The 20,374-nt window shown below is 58.6% G+C and overlaps 1 protein-coding gene across 1 annotated transcript in view; it reads right to left on the bottom strand.

The window, feature by feature from the left end:
* The window catches only part of PCDH19 (protocadherin 19), a 70,041-nt gene extending 65,076 nt beyond the window's left edge, over positions 1–4,965 (bottom strand). Inside the window, exon 1 of the mRNA XM_067304142.1 lies at positions 2,825–4,965. Coding sequence (XP_067160243.1) covers positions 2,825–4,965 — 2,141 coding nt within the window. The remainder of the gene's footprint in view (positions 1–2,824) is intronic.
* Positions 4,966–20,374: the final 15,409 nt, after the last annotated feature.

The raw sequence follows: 20,374 nt of genomic DNA, 5'->3' as shown, positions 1-20,374 counted from the left end.
TCCCTGTAATGAAAACTCAAAATGAATAGTGGATTTTTCCCCAGTTCATTTTCCATAGCAGTAAATAAAGCAAACCCAGAAGCAGTCCTAGCTGGCAAGCTCTATTCTATCACACTCCAAAGGCTGCTTGTTTATTAATGTTTTATCCAAATTGCTGGTATTTTGACTATCTCCTGATAATACCTGATAACCTGAAATCTTTTCTCCAACTGTCTCCTATTCCTCACTCCCCCACTACACCCCCCCCCTTCTGCTGGGAAATGCTTTCGCCTTCTAGAGAACCACTGTGTTTTGCAAAGAGAAATGATCCTTTTTGACCTTTTTTTTACTGCAAGCTTATTTTTCTCTGCCTTTCTTTCCCTCTTTGCTTCCCACCTGCCAAAAGAATCAACTGATTAAGTGCCTTGTTTGCCTTCTACAAAACACTGGAGGAAGAAAGTTACCATAAAACACTACCCCAGAAAATAATAAAAAATATGACTGCACCTTGCATTAACTCTGTATGCTCTGCTCGAAGTGACTGCGGCTCATTTTTCCATAGGGGCCAACACAACCATAACGAATGCCCCACAGAGGAATACGTGCATACACAGTGCTAGGCATCTCAGTATTTCCCAGGGAAACACACTGAATTGTACCACAGTCAGAAATATACATTTGAAAGTCCTGAGTCTGTTCCTCTTCTTATTATGATAGCAGCATTTAAAAAAGGGAAAAATCCAATAACTGCAACAGAAATAATAGGATGAATAAATAATACAGTTTATCTAGAAAAGCAAATATTGGACAAATACTCTTGTTCCAAAAAGCTAATTGCCTGAGCATGAAAATGCCACCCAGTCGAACAGCTCTCTCATATAACCTTATGTGCCTCATAAATTAACACATTTTATGAAGACTCTCCAGCAGATGTTGTTAAGAACCCTTAAAATAAGGAAACGGCAAGTCTAAATGCACACACACAACGCAGGGAGGGGGTGCCCGATGATCACAAACAGCGCTAAGCCTATCTATTACTTCTTTACCTCTGCAGCTGACTTCTGCTGATCAGATTCACACTGATAAGGGACCATGCATTCCCCTGAGTGTGTAAATAAATCAGAGGAACGCAGGGATTTCTGTTGTGCCAACAATCTTTATGCTGCTGACTGGTCTAACAATGCTTGATGAAGCTTTAATTGTTTTGTTTACCTAAATGTTTAAGTTTGGCAATGCGAGATCCCAATTATTTCCTGCAGGCATTCATTTTGCTGTCCTTTCTCTATTGACCAATTATTTAATTAAACTGCACTTCATTAATCCCTAAGCCATCGCACTAAACCTAGTGCTTATACGTATGCGTGAAGCTGTTAGGGGCATCACCACGATTTGATTTTTATACATTCAGATCCTATTCTTGTTTAATGGGCCAAGCTGGCAAGAAATCCAGTGTATTAGGTTTCGCTTAAAGCTAGACATCCCATAATACAGCACATCGCAGGCTTTATTTGCAGATGATTTTTCCCCATCAAGCAAAAAGGCTTATAAACGCACTTTATGTTGTAAAAATGGGGTGTAAAAACTGAACTCTCCGTCATTATTTCTGTGTAAATAAAACTTTAAAGACTGCACATCCTCCCGCACTACAGATTTGCCACAGGCGATCATACGTTTCAAAGGTAGAGCAAAATTAATTTCCATTCCTCCCATCTGAAATGACTCAGTGCTGAAGGAATGGAGAAGTCATGGCTATTTCACTAGTAACAGGATTAAACCATTTATGAGGCATTGCAGCTGCTCTTTTATGGCATCTGATTGATATTCATGTGTGGTTAGCATTTGTCTACTAACTTGTGTAACACAGAGAATAGTAAAAGAGAGACAATAATCGCAGGGCTGTTACATATTCAGGGGACTCAATTTCACATATTAGCCTTTCACAGCAGCTCCGGCCTCAGACGCAGCAGTGACCGACCCTCCTGCATTTCGGACCCGGCATCGCACATTCATCTAGGGCAAAAAAACGCCGCGCTGTAAAAATAATCGCCAAAACCCCCGCTACGAGCCAGCGCGGCCGTTGCATTTGCAGGCGCGTTGGACGCACTGGGGGAAAGCGATTTGCCGTCGCCCTTTATTTGGGGCCCCTCGTCATTTGTCACCAGGGGCCGCATCCGCGCCGCCGGGGCACAATAGGTCTTTTGAGAGGAGAGAAAAGGGCTGCGGGACCCGGCGGCGCTTGGCGACTCCTCGCCGAGCCGCGGCCGCTTGCGCGGCGCGTCCTCCCGCGGCCGCCGGGGCGGACCCACGCGCGAGCGGGTCCCGCGCGCAGGCAGCGCCCGCTGCGCTCCGCTGCGCTGCGCTCGGCGCCCGCCCGGGCTCGCCCGCGCCGCGGCCGCCGGCTCTCACCTGCGGGCCGGCAGCAGCGCGGCTGCCCCCCCCTCAGCCGCGGCGAGGATCCGCGCTGGGCAAGCGGCGGAATCATTTCTGTGAATACTTTCCCAAGTAAGAGGAAAAGGAAACAGCCATGCCGGCATAAAAAACTGTTCGCACTGCTCCCGCTGCCGAGCATATAAAAATAACGTATGCTGCAACAGATTGCCGAACCCCAGAAGGAAGCCTATTTATTATTCAAGATGGATTTTTTTTTCCTTCTTCTTCTCCTAGATAAACAATTTTTTAAAGCTTCCAAGGAAATACGCTGGGACCCTCACTTTTGTTCCTAAAGCAAATTTAACCGCTCTCCTACCCCCCACCTCCATGTGTATGACGGCAAATGGAAAAGTAACGGGGATTGCAAAAATCAAAGCACACGCTGCCGGGTACATAGAAATAAGGATGTCTTTACCTGCAGTTATAGGTCCTGATTTCCTTGTTATCCCTTTTGCACTTTACTGCCACGAAGATCATGGTGACAAAAAGAATGGCCGCAATAGACCCCAGGGCGATAATGAAAATCAGGGACAAGTTAACAGATCCTATGGACTCCTGGGCATCCAGGGCTGGAGAGAGGTATATCAAAATCAAGGCAGAAGCCGAGAGAGATGTTTTTCCATGGTCATGAGCCACCACAATCAGCTCATACGCTGTCTTTGCATTCTCCCCAAAGGCTCTGGTGGTCCTTATCTCTCCATTGACCTGGTCTATCTCAAAAAATCCTCTGTCTCCTTCGACCATTTCATAGGAAAGTCTGCCATTTTCACCCTCGTCGTAGTCATCTGCCTTGACCACTGTCACTAAGTAGCCAACCCCTGCGTTCCTGGGGATGTACACTTCGGCGGTCCCATTGACCAGTGGAGGGGCTGTGATCACGGGGGTGTTGTCATTGACATCCAGGACGATCACCCTGACAGTGGCATTGCTCTGCAGTGAGGGGTTACCCCCATCCTTTGCCAAGACCTTAAACTCAAAGGCCTTCGTCTGTTCATGATTGAAGGACCTCAGAGCATAGATATCCCCAGAATTGGGGTTGATGGAGACATAGGTGAAGACAGGCATGTCCCTGACTTGGGAGGGCACGATCTGATAGGAGACACTGCCGTTGAGGCCCAGGTCAGGGTCCCTCGCTGAGACGGAGAGGAGGTAGGCCCCCGGGGTGTTGTTCTCCTGCACGATGACCTGGTAATAGGGCTTGGAGAAGTGGGGATGGTTGTCATTCTCATCAGTGATCTTGACAGTGAAGGACTTGGTGGCCTGCAGGGAGGGAACGCCATTGTCCCTGGCCTGGATGGTGAGGTTGTACTGGTCCCTCTGCTCCCGGTCCAGACGCCCATCCACCAGGATGGTCGAGAAGCTCTCGTACTCCTGGAGCCGGAAAGGCACGTTGCCCAGGAGCTTGCACTGCACCCGGCCGTTGGCCCCGGAGTCGCGGTCTGAGACACGCACCAGGGCAATGACGTACCCTGGTGGGGCGTTCTCGCTCACCTCCACCAGCTCACTGTTGACGGAGAGCAGGTTAATGAGGGGAGGGTTGTCGTTGGCATCCTGGACACTGATGGTTACTTTGCAATGGGCAGGGATGGAGTTAGGCCCCAAGTCCTTGGCCTGCACATCCAGCTCATAGACATGACCTTCCTCATAGTCGATGGCACCACTGACTGTGATGAGGCCGCTCTGGGGGTCAATCTGGAAAAGCTCCCGGGCCCTCTCAGAGACGTAGCTATGGAAGGAGTAGAGCACCTGGCCATTGGTGCCCTCATCCGGGTCGGAGGCATTGAGGCGGATAACCGGTGTGCCCGGCGGAGAATTTTCAGGCACACTGACGGTGTAGGCCGGCTCCTCGAAGAGCGGGTTGTTGTCATTGGAGTCAATGACACGGATGCTGAGCTCCACCGTACCGAAGTTGGGCGGGTCACCACCATCCAGCGCTGTGATCACGTAGCTGTAGTGGGACTGAGTCTCACGGTCCAGGCTCTTCTCCACCACCAGCTCGGCAAAGCGGGACCCATCACCCCGTGTTTTGGTCTCCAGTCCAAAGAGGTCATTGGGCGTGATCTCATAGCTCTGCACGCCAAAGCTGCCCGAGTCTGGGTCATAGGCGCTCTCCAGGGGCACCCGTGTGCCGGGGCTGGCCGTCTCCGAGATCTCCAGCTCGATCTGATCAGTGGGGAAGCTGGGCGCATTGTCATTGAGGTCCTTGATCTCCAGCTTGATCACGCAGATCTCCATGGAGCTGGACATCACCTCCAGCGAGATGACGCACTTGGGGCTCTGCCGGCACAGCAGGTCCCGGTCGATCTTCTGCTTGGTCACCAGCAGCCCCGAGCCGGGGCTGATGTCCACCAGGTGGGGGGCCGAGTTGGAGACCACCCGGAAGGCGGTGGGCTGCCGAGAGTCCAGCACGAAGCCGGCGTCCCGGGCGTCCTTGGCGACGTTGGCGATCACGGTGCCGGCCCGCTGCTCCTCCTCCACCGAGTACTTGAGGTTGATGAGGGCCCCGGCGCCGGCCCACAGCAAGGCGGCCCCCAGCAGCGCCGGGAGAGCCCCCATCGCCGCGCCCGCCCCCTCCAACCGCCGCGCCGCGCCCCGACGGCCGCGCCGCCGCCGCCTCCGCCAAGGGGGCGGCCGCCGCCGGCTCAGGGCCCCGCCGCCCTCATGCCGGGCAGCGCCCGCCGAACTTCCCGGGGGCGGCGGGCATGTGCGGCCCCGCGGCGGCTCTTCCCCCTCGCCGCCGCCGCCGCCCGCTCAGGCGCTGCGAGCCGGCGGCGCCGCGGATGTGCCGGGCATGGTGTGCGGGAGCGGGCCGCCGCGCCGAGCCGAGCCGCGCCGCGCCGCGCCGAGCCGCACCGAGCCGAGCCGCACCGAGCCGAGCCGCGCCGCGCCGAGCCGAGCCGCGCCGAGCCGAGCCGAGCCGAGCCGAGCCGAGCCGAGCCGAGCCGCGCCGCGCCGAGCCGAGCCGAGCCGCACCGCCGAGCCGCGCCGCGCCGCGCCGCGCTGCCGAGCCGCGCTGCCGCCGGCGCTCGCTGCGGCGGCCACACGCCACTGCCCGCAGTCCGGAGCGCCGGCGGGCGGTGCGGGGGCGGGCGGTGGCGCGCCGCGGCCAATGGGAGAGAGGGGGCGGGGCCGGCGCGCCGCGCCACCGCCAATGGGCGGCGCTGCCGGGCGGGGGGTGGGGCCGGGGCGGGCCCCGCGGAGCGGCCCCGGGAACGGGCGCGGGGCCGGCGGCGGCGGCGGCGGCGGCAGCGGGGCTGCGGCGGCGGCGGCTCGGGGCGAGGCGGTACGGTCCGGGCGGCCCCGCCGCGCCGGGAGCGGGTCTCCGCGTGTCTTCGCGCGGCGCTCGGCCCGCCCCGGTGCCCGGAGCGGCGGCAGGGAGCCCGGGCGCACCGGGCGCTTCTGGGGCGCCGCTCCGGGGGGCCGCTCGCCTGGCCGCCGCTCACCGGGGGTTGAGCCCTCACCGCACTGAGCGCCCTCGGGGCGGTCGGCGGAGCCCGCCGCTGCCAGAGCTCCCGCGGGGCCGCCCGTAGGCATCGGCACTCGGCACCGTGCCCGCGGCCACGCCGCCGCCGCCGAGGGAGGCACCCCGGGCCCCGCCGTCCCCCGTGTCCGGAGCGGCGCATCTCCCGCTTGCTGCGGGGAGCGGGCGGAGCGGCACTGCCGGCGGCGCCGCGCCGGCCCCGCGGGCTGGGCTACCTGCGCGGGGCAGCGCCGCGGGGCCGCTCGTCCCTCGGAGGAGCCGCGGGCAGCGCGGCCCCCGGGGCCTGCCATCGCCCGAGCCGGGCGAGCACCGGGGGGCTGCCGCGTAGGAACCGAAAAATACAAACATCCTCCTGGCAACTGTAAAATTGGCAGCGTTTTGTGCTCACCGTTAATTATCCTTTAATTCGCTCAGAAATGCAGAGTTCTGCAGCTGGGAAAGGCAACATGGTACCGTCTTCTCTCTTAAAAATAAAACTTCCATTTTACTTCTCCCGGTTACTTACCTTGGATCTCCGTGTGTGGCACGCAAGTGCATTTAGGTATAATTAAAAAGGCCTAAAAAGGGCACCAGGAAGATGTTATGCCTTGAACACAGGATGCTATTTGTGCATTTGGCAGCTCTCTGAAATGCTGCCCCGACTAGTTCGGCAGCGCAATTAGCGGGGCACTCAGAGGCTCGCAGCGCTGCGCTCAGAGGCTTTTAGCTGCAAACTCTCAGGCAAGCCGCCCCCCTCCGAGTTTAAGGAGCGGGGCCGCGCCGCTGCGCCCTTGCGGCAAGCCTCGCCGGGCACCCGCGGATCGATAGCGGCGAGCCGGCGCCTCGGCCAGGGCACCGCGCCGGGGAAGGCGGCCCGACCGGGAGCCGCGGCGTGAGGCACCGCGGCGGCCGCGCGGCAGGCACGGCCGGGGCCGCAGCCCCGTGGGGGCGGCTGCACGGCGGGGGCCACCGCCGCGCCCCGCCGGGGCCCCGCGGGGGCAGCGCGCCCCGGGGCCAAGGCGGCGGCGGCGGCGGCGGCGGCGGCGGCGGCGGCGGCGGGTCGCTCCCCGGCCCCCCCAGCCCGCCCCGGTCCCCCGCGCCCGCCCCGGCCGCGCCGTCGGGCCCCGCCGCCCCTTCCCAGGCACAACGGCGCCATCTAGCGGCCGCCGCGGGCGGCGCGGGGCAGGAGGCGCGGCCCGGCTCGGCCCGGTTCCCCCCGCCGAGGCCCAGACGGGCCCTGGACGGGCCCAGCCCCGCCGCGATCACCGCCGAGGCGGCCCCGGACGGCGCGGCGCGGTCTGGTGCCGCCTCACAGCCCGGCGGGGCCCTGCAGGGGTCAGGCCCCGAGCGGGGCTGCCCCTCCCGGGACACCACCCCGGGCCTGGACACTGCCCTGTCCTGGGACGCCACCCTGGGCCCAGTCACCACTCCATCCCCGGACACCACCCTGTCCCAGGACACCACCCTTGGCCTGGATGCCACTCCATCCCTGGACACCACTCCGTCCCGGGATGCCCCCCCCAGGCCTGGACACCACACCATTCCAGGATATCGCTGCATGCTGCGAAACCACACCATCCCAGGACACCACATCATCCCAGCACACCCCCCCATCCTAGGACACAACTCCATCCCCAGACACATGCCCATCCCAGGACACCACCTCGTCCTGGGACACCACGTTCCCGAGGACATGGAGACACCAGCTGGTGCCCGCTCCAGCATCCCCAGAGTGCTCAGAGACCCCCAGGCCCACGCCACTGAAGGAGGGCCTGGTCACCATCCCACCACCTCCGCGTGGTCCCTGCCGTTTGCCGCACCCTCTTTGCTTCCCTATGGCCCCCAGCGCTGTGCAGCCCCAAACCCTTTGGGCAGGTTGGCCCTGGTCTCCCCTCCTGCCTCCCCACCATCCCGCTGTCCCCTTCCAGGCCTACGGAGCCGGGGCTGAACATCTCCCCAGGCCCCGAGCAGTATTTGGGGGGCTGGAGAGCACAAGCGAGAGGAGGAAGCATCTGTGTTACATGCTCCTTTCCTTCCCTGGGAGGCAGTGCGGCGAGTCGCTGTGACCAGACAGCGGGAGACGAGGACGTGGGGAAGCAGCAGGTGGGGACAGCGTGAGTGGGTAAAACCTCAGTGACTGCACTCACCGAGTCTTCCTCGGAAAAATTAATTCTGATGACTTGAACTGTGCCATGTGGATTGAAAAACTGGCTGAAGGATCATAAACAAAGGGTAATTAGAAACAGGGGGAGGTGTTTATGGGGTACTGCAGGGATCTAGGTTAGGTCTGCTCTCATTTAATACCCTCATTAATGACCTGGAAAGAGGGAGTAAACTGCACATTAATGAATTTGGCAGATGATGCTATATTGGGAGGTGCTGTGAGCTCCAGCAAGCATAGAAAATTAACACAAAGGGGCCTAGCGAGATTAGAAACATGGGCAAGAAACAGCAAAATGCAGTGTGCCTTGGACAAATGCAAGGGAGAACATCTGGGAAGCGAATGCAAGGGCCAGTCGACAGCCGAAAGGGGAGCCCTGGAAAGCAAGAGGGCTGAGCCACGCAGGCAGCACCTCTACTGCTCCTGCAAAGCCGAAGGGACCCTGAAGGGAAAGAGGAAGAGTCTGGGGTGCGGTGCCTCGGGCCCAGGAAGAGGAGAGGGAAGAGCCGCTGGTGCTTGGAGCGGCAGGAGGCAGCGAGGTGGCGCGGGGAGGCTCACGTGTGGCCGGGCCCGAGAGCGGGTCTCCCTTTGCTTTGCAAATTGCCGGCAGTTCAGGGGGAAGCAACACAAGTGATCAAAGACTTGGAGAGACTGATTTCTGAAGGAAGATTAAAAGGCTTAAATACATATATTGCTTGGCTAAGAGCTGTCCATGGGGAGAGAAAATAAGAGCCTTACAGATCTGGTTGGTGTAAATAGAGAAGGAGGGAAAGAATTATTTAACACAGTACAAGGGGCATCACCAGAAGGGATGACAGGAAATGAAGAAATGGAACATTTAGGTTGAATGTCGCAGGGGAAAAAAACCCTCTGCTGACAGTGAAAATTATGAGGCTGCGGTGTGGTTCCCTGGAGGGAAAAAGTTCTGTGGCTGGAGATATTTAAAACCAGACAGGATCAGTCTGAATATAAAGGCACTCGGGATCCGTCACTGACAGGGGAAGTGCGCAGGAGCAAAAGCAGGCAGGGACACACCTGATTTGCCAGCTCTTTTTCTACTGAAAGATTTCCTGACGAAATCACATATTAAAGGACTGCAATTTTATTTATTGCATATACATATTCCTATGATTGTAATAAAGGAGACAACTGACATGACGAACACCGAGCCACATGAACACATGAGGAGCACTGGCACCTTCCAGGCGTTCAGGGAGGAGCCCCTGAAATCAGAGAAACGACCTCAATATAGTTACGGAGGTGGGTTAAGTGACTGGCCCAAGGTTACCAAGCAGAGCCCACTGGTGTTTGGCATGTCCCTGCCCCGTGCGACATGCCCTGGACCAGGGTCGCTTCCAGCTTTTGGTTCTGCAGAGCAGTTCCTGCCCCAGCGAATTTGTCCCAGACACCTCAGCGCCAGCGTGAGCAAAGGAATGCAATGCAACATCTGGCCAGCTGCACAGCACCGGTAACCTTGGCTAATGCTTCATACTTTCGCCCTCGGCGAATGCTCAGTATTTAGTTTGCCAGCGGCGGTGCCTGGCTCCCGGAGGAGTAAAGCAAGGATCGATTCCAGCCCCACCCCTGCTCCGCTCCCGCCTCGCTGGAGGTCTGGGAGCCCTGTCAACAAAATGGATTAATAGTCCCATTATCAGTTCAGATAGATAGCCGGGGTGAGGAGAAAACATCGCGTCCCAGGGAGCTCCAGCAGGCACATTAATAAAGGTGCCACACGCCGGCTCGGAAGCCTGCAAGCTTCGCTCCGCTCCCTGCAACACAATCAGCTCGCCCGCCGCCCGCCGCCCTCATCGCCATGCGCCCGACGTCGTCCCGCGCCGGCCCTGCGCTGCCGGGGCCGGGCCGGAGCAGCGGCAGCGCGGCATCTCCGCGGCCCCCGCACGGCTCGCCGGCCAGCATCGGATGCCGAGCGGCAGCAGCTCCGCTCTGCTCCGCTCCGGCAGCAGCATCCGGTTCCCTAGCAACCTCCGCAGGCAGCGGTGCCGGCAGCGGTGCCGGCAGCGGCGGGGCTGCCGCGCCGTGGGGCCTGCCGTGCGGCCAGCTGGCCTCGGCTGCCCGGCCGCCGGCTCGCCGCAAAACAAGTAAATAAGAAATGAAAAAGCAACCCCGGCCCCCAGCAAATCCAAAAAATGCAGCCCCGGAGCAGGTCGGAGAGCGGCGGCCGCGGCCAGCGGAAGGATGCTGCGTGCCTGCCGCTGCCGGGCAGGAGATCCCGCATCCCAGGGAGCCGAGCTGGAGCCCGGCGGTGGCCCCGGGCCAGCAGCCAGCGGGACAAGGAGGCATCGCGGCCCGTCGTTCAGCCGGCTCATCGGCAGACGCGGGCAGCGCGTAACAAAGATATTGGTTCTGGTGCTGCCCACGCTGTAAAATAATGAAAGCTTTTAATTAAAGGAAAGCGGTGCAGCCTGCAGCCTTTTGTTTGAGCTCTAATGGGAATAGCTTTCCTTTCCAGCCCGGCATTTATAGCTGTCTCTCTCGTACCTGTCAAGAACTAAATCTCAGGATCTAAAACATGTATATTTAAAGCAGTGGTATCAGTGCACTGTCACGTCTGGGATTTCTTATTGAGCAGGGGCGAGGAGGCACGCTGCGCTAGGCTGGGGCTGCAGCAGGGAGCGGGCTGGCAAGGCACCCGGCACCCTGCCGGCACCCGGCCATAACGCCGCCGGACTGCGCGGGGGGAGCCCGGCCTCGCGGAGAGCCGGCCCTTCCCGGCCCTCCGACCCCCCTGCAGACCAGGCGGGGATTTACTAAACGGCCTGGAAGCCTCTTTGCAGGGTGATGCCCCCCCGTTAACCCCTGTGCTCGCGGCCGGGAGCCGCACAGTCGGACTGCCGGCCGCCTCCCGCAGCCGCTCCCCGCCACGTTCCCTCTCCTCCCCGCGAAAGCTCCTCTCCGTCACCGGCGGGGACCCCGTTCTCCTCCCCGCCGTGCCCGGCTGCCCCTCTCCAGGAGCTTCGGGCGCTCGACGCAGCCTCCCGCTCCTTCGCCCACCGGCCCAGCTCCCACGCGTCCCTTGGCTGCCACCTCCGGGACCCCGCTGCCTCCGGGGGCTGCAGCTGACGGAGCTCTTCCCTTCCCAAGGCGGCGGCGACGGCACCCCAAAGCTCCCACCAGCCACGGTGCCTGCAGCGACGATGCTGCCACCACGGGGATGCTGCCCGCAGCTTGCCGAGCCTGGTGGGCACAGATGCACGGACGCACGGATGCACGGACACACGGTCGCACGGCTTCTCGCCAGCCCCAGTTATGTTACGCAGGCCAGCGCCGGGTCTGCAGTGCTGGAGGCAGGAGGGGATGCACAGCCCTGCAGCTCCCGGCCCGCTGCGGAGCGGCCGAAAGCACCCACGGAGCAGCCGGAAACGCTGAAATGTGTCCTCACGCCGAAGCGAAACTTCATCTTTTTTTAATTTTCCAAAAGCTTTCTTTTAATTTCACATTTAACATTTCTGAAGTGTTGTTTTTCCCCTTCCTCTCACCTTTTCCTTCTAGCTGCTAAACGAAGTAAAATAAACGATGTAGGTTTATTTTTTCCTTTCTTCGCTTACCCAGTTCTGCAAAACTTGAAAGCTTTTCAAAGCATCTGGGTGTCAAGTGTTACAGTTTAGGTTTGTCCTTTTCTTTCCCTCAGCAATGTTTCTAATATCAGAGCAAACTAGACAAATTGCAGCATAGAAAAGGCAAAAGAAGCAATAGTAAAGCTGGGGCAAAATCCCCAGACCACTCACTAGGCATCAGCTGTGTGTGGAAAAAGGCAAGACCTAAAAAAGGAGGAAAATACAACATTTCATATTTTGGGGTTGTTTGGGTTTTTTTCGAAAAATCTGACAAAATACGCAGCTTGCGATTAGGCATGAAAACGTTTTCCCATCCTATGGGAATTTAGCACGAGTCCACTCTCGGGCGATTCGGGAGCTGGGACAGCTGGACCAGCCCTGCCCGTCAGCCCCGTAAGGGCCAGACCTCCCCGGGCGCCGGACACCTCCGCGCCTGGCAGCCATGCGTCTGCGTAACGCCGCGCGCCGTTTGCACACAGTGCAGATAAGGGACCTCTGCTGTAAAATATCGAGTCTTTAGACTGTAAAAAACTGTCTTTCTAAGCTGAAATCTAACTTTATTTGTGCTGCTGCAATTCCATCAAAGTCAGCAGGGTTTCCTGGCTGTTAGCGAGGGCCGCGTCTGGTGCGCTCTTTTTACAGAGGTTAAAGCGCCAAAGAGAGGACAGCATCGCTCTGAAGGATTCGATAAACTTCCATCACTCAATAGTTTAATTCACTTTCACTGATGCAGCATCTTTTATTGCAGATTGCATAATGCTGAATAATCATGAAGCCCATAATGCAGAGCCAGACAGGCAGTTATAATCAAATTTAAAGCCTGTATTAAAAAAGCGGCAGGTGCGGGGCTGAATCTCTGCTCCTGCGCTGGTGCCAGTCCCGGGGAAGCACACTGGGATTGCTCCCCATTTACGCAGCCTGCCTGACGGCAAAATTCGGGCCTGCGGCTGAGTTAAAAGCCTCGGAGGGGCACCTGCGCCGCCGGCGGTCCGAAGGCGGCCGCCGTGGGCTCGGCGACATGTGGCTCCGCGGCGCAGGCCGGCTGCCCACGGCGGCTCCCTGCCTTTGGGGAGCGAGCGGGCGGGCGGTCGCGGGCGGCTGCGCGTGGAGGAGGGCTGGGGGCAGCTCCAAACCGCCCGCCCGGCGCCGCTGAAACGCGACGGTCCGAAACCCCCCCTCCTGCCCCCCGAGCCGCCGAGGAGCTCGGCAGACGTTGCGCTAACCGAGATCGCGGCGGGCAATATTACTGCAAATGGAAGCAGGCGCGATTAACCACTGCACTTACAGTATGTCTGTTAAGGCGCAGAGCGTACGGGGCTGCGCATCGCGGGGAGCAGCGAGCGGCCGCGCAGCCTCTTGCCTCCGCCTGCCCGGCTTGCGGCCAGCCCCGGCTCCGGGCGCTCGTTACCCGGCGGCGACTTGGTGGCCGTGTCAAAGGAGCGCGCGAGTTCTCTGGGCACCGTCCCTCCGCAGCCCCTGTCCCGCTGCAAGCGCCCCGGGGAGCGCGTGCGCGCCCGGCCTCGGTTCAGCAGCAGCACGAGGTGAGGGAGGGGAGCAAATGCCAAGCCGTTGTACTGCCCAGGAAGCGCCACAGTTAGGAAAGGTCGGCGGAAATCTCCCGCTGCCGAGAATCCAGGCAGCATCTGCAAGGCAACTTCAGCCACCCCACGGCACGGTCCGGCGTGTCTGCAAGCCCCTCGCGAAGCGGGTCGCCCCTCAGGAGCCGGGCGCGAGGCACCGGGAGCGGCGGGCGCCGGGGAGCGCTCGGCCCCCGCGCGGGCTGGGGCACCAAGCACCGCGTTCGAAGAGCCCTGCTCCGAGCTCCTGCTAAGAGGGAACGGCGCCGAAATTAAGGATGGCAAAAGGAAAACGCTTTTAGCCTTGCTCACGCTGCGATGCCCACCACAGACTCCAGACACGGGAGCCAAGCCGAGCCGCCAGCCTCGCGAGCGTCGGAGCCGCTGGTCGCCCGCGGGGAAGCTCCCCGGCCCCGCCGGGGCCAGGGCAGAGAGGGGAAAGAACCGCACCTGCAACCAGCAGCCTGGGGGAAAACACCTATTTCAGCCATGCTGTCTGAATATTTCCTGTGCAATCAATTCCACTGCATAAAACGATCAAACAGGATAACCTCGTGATCAAATGGCCAACAGAGAAAAGTGCTTAATATTATCCACTCCAGATAATGAGCTGTATTTCCAGCGCAGGCCCCGAACACACATCATCATGCACTAAATGCCATGCAATTGCCTGCACAACAAGTTAAGCAAAGATTAAAAGCGAGGAGGAGAGAAGCGGGAGGATGGGAAACTAGGCACGATGAAATTGAGTCTGTGCCATGAGCCTGGGCAGGAGCGCAGCCGGGGAGCGCTGCAATGCAGTTCAGCGCACAATTGCGTGGTGGACCTTCAGGATCGCGCCTTGGATGCCTGCCTGGGTTTACAAACCGTGCACGCTGTTATGAACACAGGTGAAGAACAGACGGCCTTAGGGTTTACAAGACAGCAATGCCATGGATGAATTAAGAGGAAAACAAACCTCTCTCTGCAGGAGATCCACCTGCCGGCACAGGTTAACCTAGGCGATGGGAGAATCGCTGCGCTTTCTACCCGGCTGGCAAATAGCATGTCTTCTGCAGTCTCCATGTCCTTGTACGGAAAAAAAGGTTGCAAAGGTTGAGGAACAGAGACCATGATGCACTCACACTGCTGACGGAGAAACCTGGGGAAGGACAAAGCTTTACGCAGTGATTTAGAGAAATAGCCCAGGGCAATATCTCCAGTCTGAACAGCTCCATGACTAACGCGCAGAGGTTAGCAAACTCTGCGCACTGGCTCTGACAACATCCATCCTGCCTTTCAAAATGGTTGTAGATACAACTGACCCACTTACTCTTCTTCTTCCATTCCTCCTCTCTCCCCTCTTTACTCCAGCACGCTCTGTAGTCAGCTATCGACCCTGTGGGAGGGGAAGGAGACTGCGATGCTACCTTCTTCCAGCAGAAATCAGACACCTAGCACTGGTAAAAAGCTGGCAGCTCCAAAACGTTCCCTTACTTTTAACCAGAGATGGTCCTGAGCCACAAGACGGGCTTAGCACGCCAAGAGGCAGAAGGATCATTTCTGGGAAGCTACATCCTCCTCCCGCAGCACCGAGAGCCAGCTGTGAGATTTAGGCAGAGCTCCTCAGCTGGAGCGATTTAGCACGGCTCCGGTGAAACCGGTGGGGACGTGTAAAACCAGCTGAGGATCAGCCGCAGTTGCAGCTCTGGTCCAGGCTCTGACTCCATCCCGCCACGGTGCCCATATTGGGGGATTTGGCTCGGGTTCCTCGCTGGTATTGACTTAGCAGCGTCCCGCGGTTCGGTATTTCAAACATTGCCTGCATGTATCCTGGAACCGGCAATTAGTGGAGCAGGCACCGGTCCCAGAGCATTTACCTCTCCCCCTCACACTCCCCTGCTACTTCTGCAATTGCAGATGTATGAAAATCACAGAACACGCACGTCAGAAATCCAGCTTTCCCCCCAGCGTCTCTGTGTGGATCATTTTCACCCACAAAACTGAGTTTCGCACGTTCTGGCACCCCTCCTGGGCTGTCTGCGGCGAGCCTGATGATCCCGTACAGTAACGCAGCCTGGCTATTGGTCGTGTTTAGGCAGAGCGCGTGGAGATGTGAATGTCAGGGAAAGTGATTTGTCACATAACATTACCTACAAGGGAAGGGAGAAAAGGCTAGAAAAATGCCTAACAATTGCTGTAATTATGGCCTCTTCAAATGGCTACATGATGTCAGACACGGAGCGGGGGAAAGGGCTGGCAGAGCTTACGATAACCGAACCTGAGGTGGATGTTGTTCCAAGCCGGTGATTAATAGTCTGCTAGGATTTATTCTGGCATCAAGAAAAAACGGACGCAGTATCTCTGAAAGACGCCAGATGGGCAGCACGGAGGACAGAGCTCCTCCGGTTATCCGCAGGAGCGGTTCGGAGCAGCGACGGGCAGCGGGCGATGCCAGGGCTGGCTGGACCGCGCAGGCGGAGCAGGTGGCCACCTCGGGCTGGGCGACGCTCGCTCCGTGTTTGTGGGATAGCCGCATCCCGGCAGGGACAGGCTCCGGCCGGTGTCCGAGGCCCCAGGACTCGCTGAGTTGTTGGGGGTGCAAGTGACCACTCGGCGCCTTGCAAAGCCTGCATAAAGCCCGCCTAAAGGCAAGCTGGGTGCAGCACTGCTGGCTCCCATCCTCCGACACACGGGCAGAGCCTGCTGAGCAGCGTGAGCAGCAAGGGCAGCCTCGTCCCCATCCTTATTTCAGGTGCATCTTTGTGCCAGATCCTTAGGCTTGGACCTCACTTCTACCAGGAGCGTCAGGGACAGAGCCTTCCTCCCGCAGCCCGGGCTGCTCCTCCTCCTGGGGCTTCACCCACCAGGCAGCCGAAACAGCCACCGCAGCTCCAGTGGTCCGTCTCTCCAGGGAAAGAAAGTAGGAAAACTCAGTCCCTGGAGAGCCCACAGCTTGTCCCCCTGCCCCTGTGCTGGGTGGGCATCCGAGGCGTTGAGCCTCCCCTGCTGCAGTGACGGCAAACGCTGACGGTGGCCTTCAGAGAGGGACACTGAGCGGGGAGGTGGCAACGGTGCCTGAGTCCATCCAACTATTTGTGTCGCTTGTCCCCTTGCAAAGTGAGAGGGTGATCTTGGCTATCTGTGCGATCAGCTACAACCATCTCGCTGCCTGCTGATGCCAACACATCCTCCAATGTGAGGCTAAGGATAAAAGCGAGTCCAGCTGGGCCACAAGATATATTGTTTGGATCAGACGGAGAATTACTTATGCAGTGTTTTATTAACCATAATTGATAGCTGTGCCTGGTAAAATGAGTAATAATCTTGTTTAAAGGATCGCTCCTGAATCACGCAGTGTTATTGCCAATGCTGCAAACCTTCCTCACTGGTCAGCAGGCCAAATCCTTCCCTGGAGCAAGCGATGCCCAGAAACAGAGAGCACAAATGTGGCAGGAACAGGTTTTTTAAGGGTTGGGGGAAATACGACAGGTGGAGCCCTCCAGTCCCTCCAATTTTCGCACTTGACTCCTCTCAGCCGGCCAGGAACGCCATCCACACCGCATTTGTCTATCCTGCGGCTCCACACGCAGCCAGGACACCTCCCAGGGACAGAGCTCTGCCTGGGTAGATGGCTGTTGGCTCACGGAAGCAAACAGAAACGCTAATTTGCATCGGCTCCGCACCTACGCCGTGCACCGCTTCGTGGCCTTCTGTAACGGTGGTGTGTTAGCAGCAGGAGACGCCTCTGTTCCCTGGGTTCATCGTGTCTGTAGGCGGGATGATCCCCGAGGACCGTTGTCCCCACGGCAGAGGCGGTGGGTAACCGGCCTCCTGTTCGAGGGCGCTTTTGGCAGCTCCGTATCCCCACGGCCGTGCGTGGGGCGAGGGGGGGAGGTGCGCGGCAGGGACCGCAGCACGCCTGCCCGAAGAGCTGCACGCCGGGGACCGCCGAGGCTGCCCGACAGCCCTGGCCGCAGCGGGACGTCCCGCCGCCGCCTCCGCAGCGCCAGCAGAAGGGCACAGACGCAGCCGGGAACAGGGATGAAAACCTCAGCCATATGGAGAAAGGTTTAAAAAAAACGAAAAATCCTGCTGTAGGTCAGTGCGCCACGCGAGGCCAACGTGCTTGCCGCTGCCTGCTCCCGGGGCCGCGCTCCCGTGGTTTCCCGTAGGACCTGCAGGTTTTCCCCTCTGTATGTGCTGGTTGGTGGGGAATTATTTTGGCTGTCCACCTCCGTACGTTTCTCCAGCTCCTTCATTTCCCAGACGCTGCCTTCTGCTTTTCTGAGTGAGGCTCTAAATTTACCACTGGTTTCTCTGGATGGGGAATACAGAGATATCCTAGGAAAAATGGTCTCCCATACAGTAGCTGAACACGTATTTCTGAACCGTCCCCTCCCAGCCCTCAGCCTTTCTGGCTCCCCACCATCAGCCTAAGGCCCCCGTACGGCCGACCTGCGGATTATGATTCAGGCCAGCGAGTTCTTCTGCAGCCAAGTAATAAATAATCATTAAAGTTAAGGCAAATACTATGTTCAAAGGGAGAAGTGGCAATTACAGACGAGACCATGTGGCAGAGTTATGCGATACACTACATAAAAAGACACTCTTCCTGGTAGAGATTTAAAATACACCCCAACCCTATCATCATAATTTAGTTTAATTAGCAATCTAATCAGCAGAGCAGTCAAATCCGACTGTGCATCGGAGCCACTGGGCCACCGCTGAGGAGCGCGGTGGGGAAAACGCTGGCCGCGACCCGGCACCCGCGTGCGTACAGCTTCTGGGGACGGGGACGGAGGTGCTTTCCCCTCCGCCACCCCAAATCCCTCCTCCGCCTCGTGGGGTGCGAGCCGGGGCCCGGGAGCAGCCCGGGCGGCGATGCAGCAGCCCGCGGCGCAGGGAGGCCGGGGACCGGGGCCGCGGGCATCGCCCCGTGCGGCCAGGCGCGAGCCGCGGAGCAGGACAGCTCAGGCCACCTACCGCGTCCTCGCCTTGCAATCGGCTCCCTGCTCGCGCTTCGAGCCCAGCGCGCTCCCAGCTGCAAGAGCCCGCTTTATCCAAACGGATGCCTCCTGTAAACAACAAATAAAAGGAAATAAATAATAAATAGGTATCTTGCAATGCACACAAATGCCAGGGGGACTGTCCTCTTTAAAGTGTGCTGCTTCCCCCCCGGGATCAGCGCTCAGACAGGCCTCCTTTGAACTCGGCCGTCTTCCGAGTCTGGAGCCCTATCGTCGCTTTCCCTGCCTTGCCGCTATCGAGGCCGGCAGCGCACATTTGCTGCCTCCGCGCCGTCCCCCCGCTCCCCAATAGGGATGCTCCCGCTCATGTGTAAGGAAATGCAACAAATTCACTCCAGTTTTGAATAGCCGTCACCTATCTACAGAAATTATAGCTGCCAGCAGCAGTTCCGGCCAACAGGACCTGGCTATTGCTGTTATTACTACACTGAGATTTTCATGGCTTAAGGCTCTTTCAGAAACATGAGCTTGAGCAGCCAGAGCTATTTTAGGTATTCTGCGTATTTGCAGCAAACAGTTTATTGGAAACATTTAGCCCTCTTTCTGTTCATTAACGAAGTTCAAACATACTTTGATTTTTTTCATATTTGCTCATTATTTGAAATTGCAGAGGGATGCTTAATGGGGATATTTCAGTGCAGGGACTGCCTGCTCAATCTTCAGAGGTTGGCAGATCGGCAGTCACCCAGCCCGGAGATGAGGCACGTCCCTGCTCCAGCCCGGATGCCTCCCGCACGGGCTCTTTCCAGGATGGAAACCTGGCAAGAATTCAGACCCCTACCACCATCCCCAAGACCTCCCCTTTCCGCAGACTTTCTGCAAGCAAAAAGCTCCAGATGCAGTAGTGCTTGCTGAGAGCAATTTAAAAGGGTTTGCAAACACCAGCATGGTTCTTATTGAAACAAATATTCGCCAGTCTGCGCCGTGCTCCGAGAGCACAAGCGCCGGGAAAGATCGCGTCTCCCAGCTGTTGGGGATACGGCGCTGCAGCGGGAGCATCGGACGGCAGAAAAGCGGCTCGGCGGCGGCTCCCCGAGCCGTGCCGCGGCACACCGCCTCCTCCTCGGTGGCCCTGGCTGCCGCGACAGGGCCCGCGCGACGCGGCACAACCCCCGTCGGTCCCGCTCACCGCGGAGGAGAGCCGGCCGGGGCGACCCGCGGCCACGTCTGCGGATCCGCAGAGGCAGTTCTCCCCCGCCGGCACCGAGGGGCCGAAACCCGCCGGCCGCGTCCCCGCCGCGAGCGCAGGGGTTTCGAACCGAGGAGCGGACACGGGCCGCCAGGAGGCTTTTGCATGGGTGCTCCCAGCCACTGCCAAAACTTCTGCGGGCTGACTATTGCAGAGCTGGCGTGACATTTGGTCACTGCACATATATTGCACAAGCCCCGTTTATTTCGGGAATTATATGGTGATGGATAGACAGACACAGGGAAAGGCCATTACACGCTATAAAAAGCTGCAGTCTTGCCGCTTGCTCTGTGCTCTGTGACAAACCATCTGCTTTGCCTGCACCTCCCTTTGTTTATCCTGCGCAGCTCAGCCGAAATTAAAATTGACAAAAGCAATTTCTCCCGATCAAGTTGGAAAGATAAGGAGCGCGGCGGCTGCACGCACTGCCATAGAAACCTGGGCTGCTCCAGCGTTCGCAGCCGCTTCGTGCCGCAGCTCAGCCTGCGAAGTGGAGTGCCCAGCTGCAGTGGGAAGATCCTCCTGCTAACGGCAAAGGAGAAACACAGATGGATTTAGCCGCGGGAGATCCATCTCGCAAACGCTGCGCCGAGAAGGACTTGTGCTTTGTTTGTGCTCAGATTTTTTCCCCCTCAGATTCCAAATACAAAGCGGCCCGTTTGATTAGAAAAGCGCGTCTGGATGAATTTGGGATTATTTCCCATTCAAGGGAAGGGAGGGGGAAACACGGCATATTTTCTACGAGAACGTTTCTGGAGTGTTTGAGAACCTTCTGGGTTGTATTTACACTGCTAACACACTTCTGAGCTCACAGTGCTCTGCAAAATCTGGGTGCGGGCTGCAGACAGGGCTGCGACCCCGCGCGGGCATGGAGCCTGGGGGGCCAGGCCTCCCTGGGCGCCCAGCACGGCCCTCTGACAGCACGTGGCCTTAAAAACCCGCTCGTAACTCGGAGGGCCCCGCACGCCTCGTGTCAAGCCCGTTAGGGGCGCCG

This window comes from Apteryx mantelli, chromosome 13 (assembly GCF_036417845.1).
Source record: "Apteryx mantelli isolate bAptMan1 chromosome 13, bAptMan1.hap1, whole genome shotgun sequence".
NCBI classification, from domain to species: Eukaryota; Metazoa; Chordata; class Aves; order Apterygiformes; family Apterygidae; genus Apteryx; species Apteryx mantelli.
This window is presented reverse-complemented; position numbering and strand designations above follow the sequence as displayed.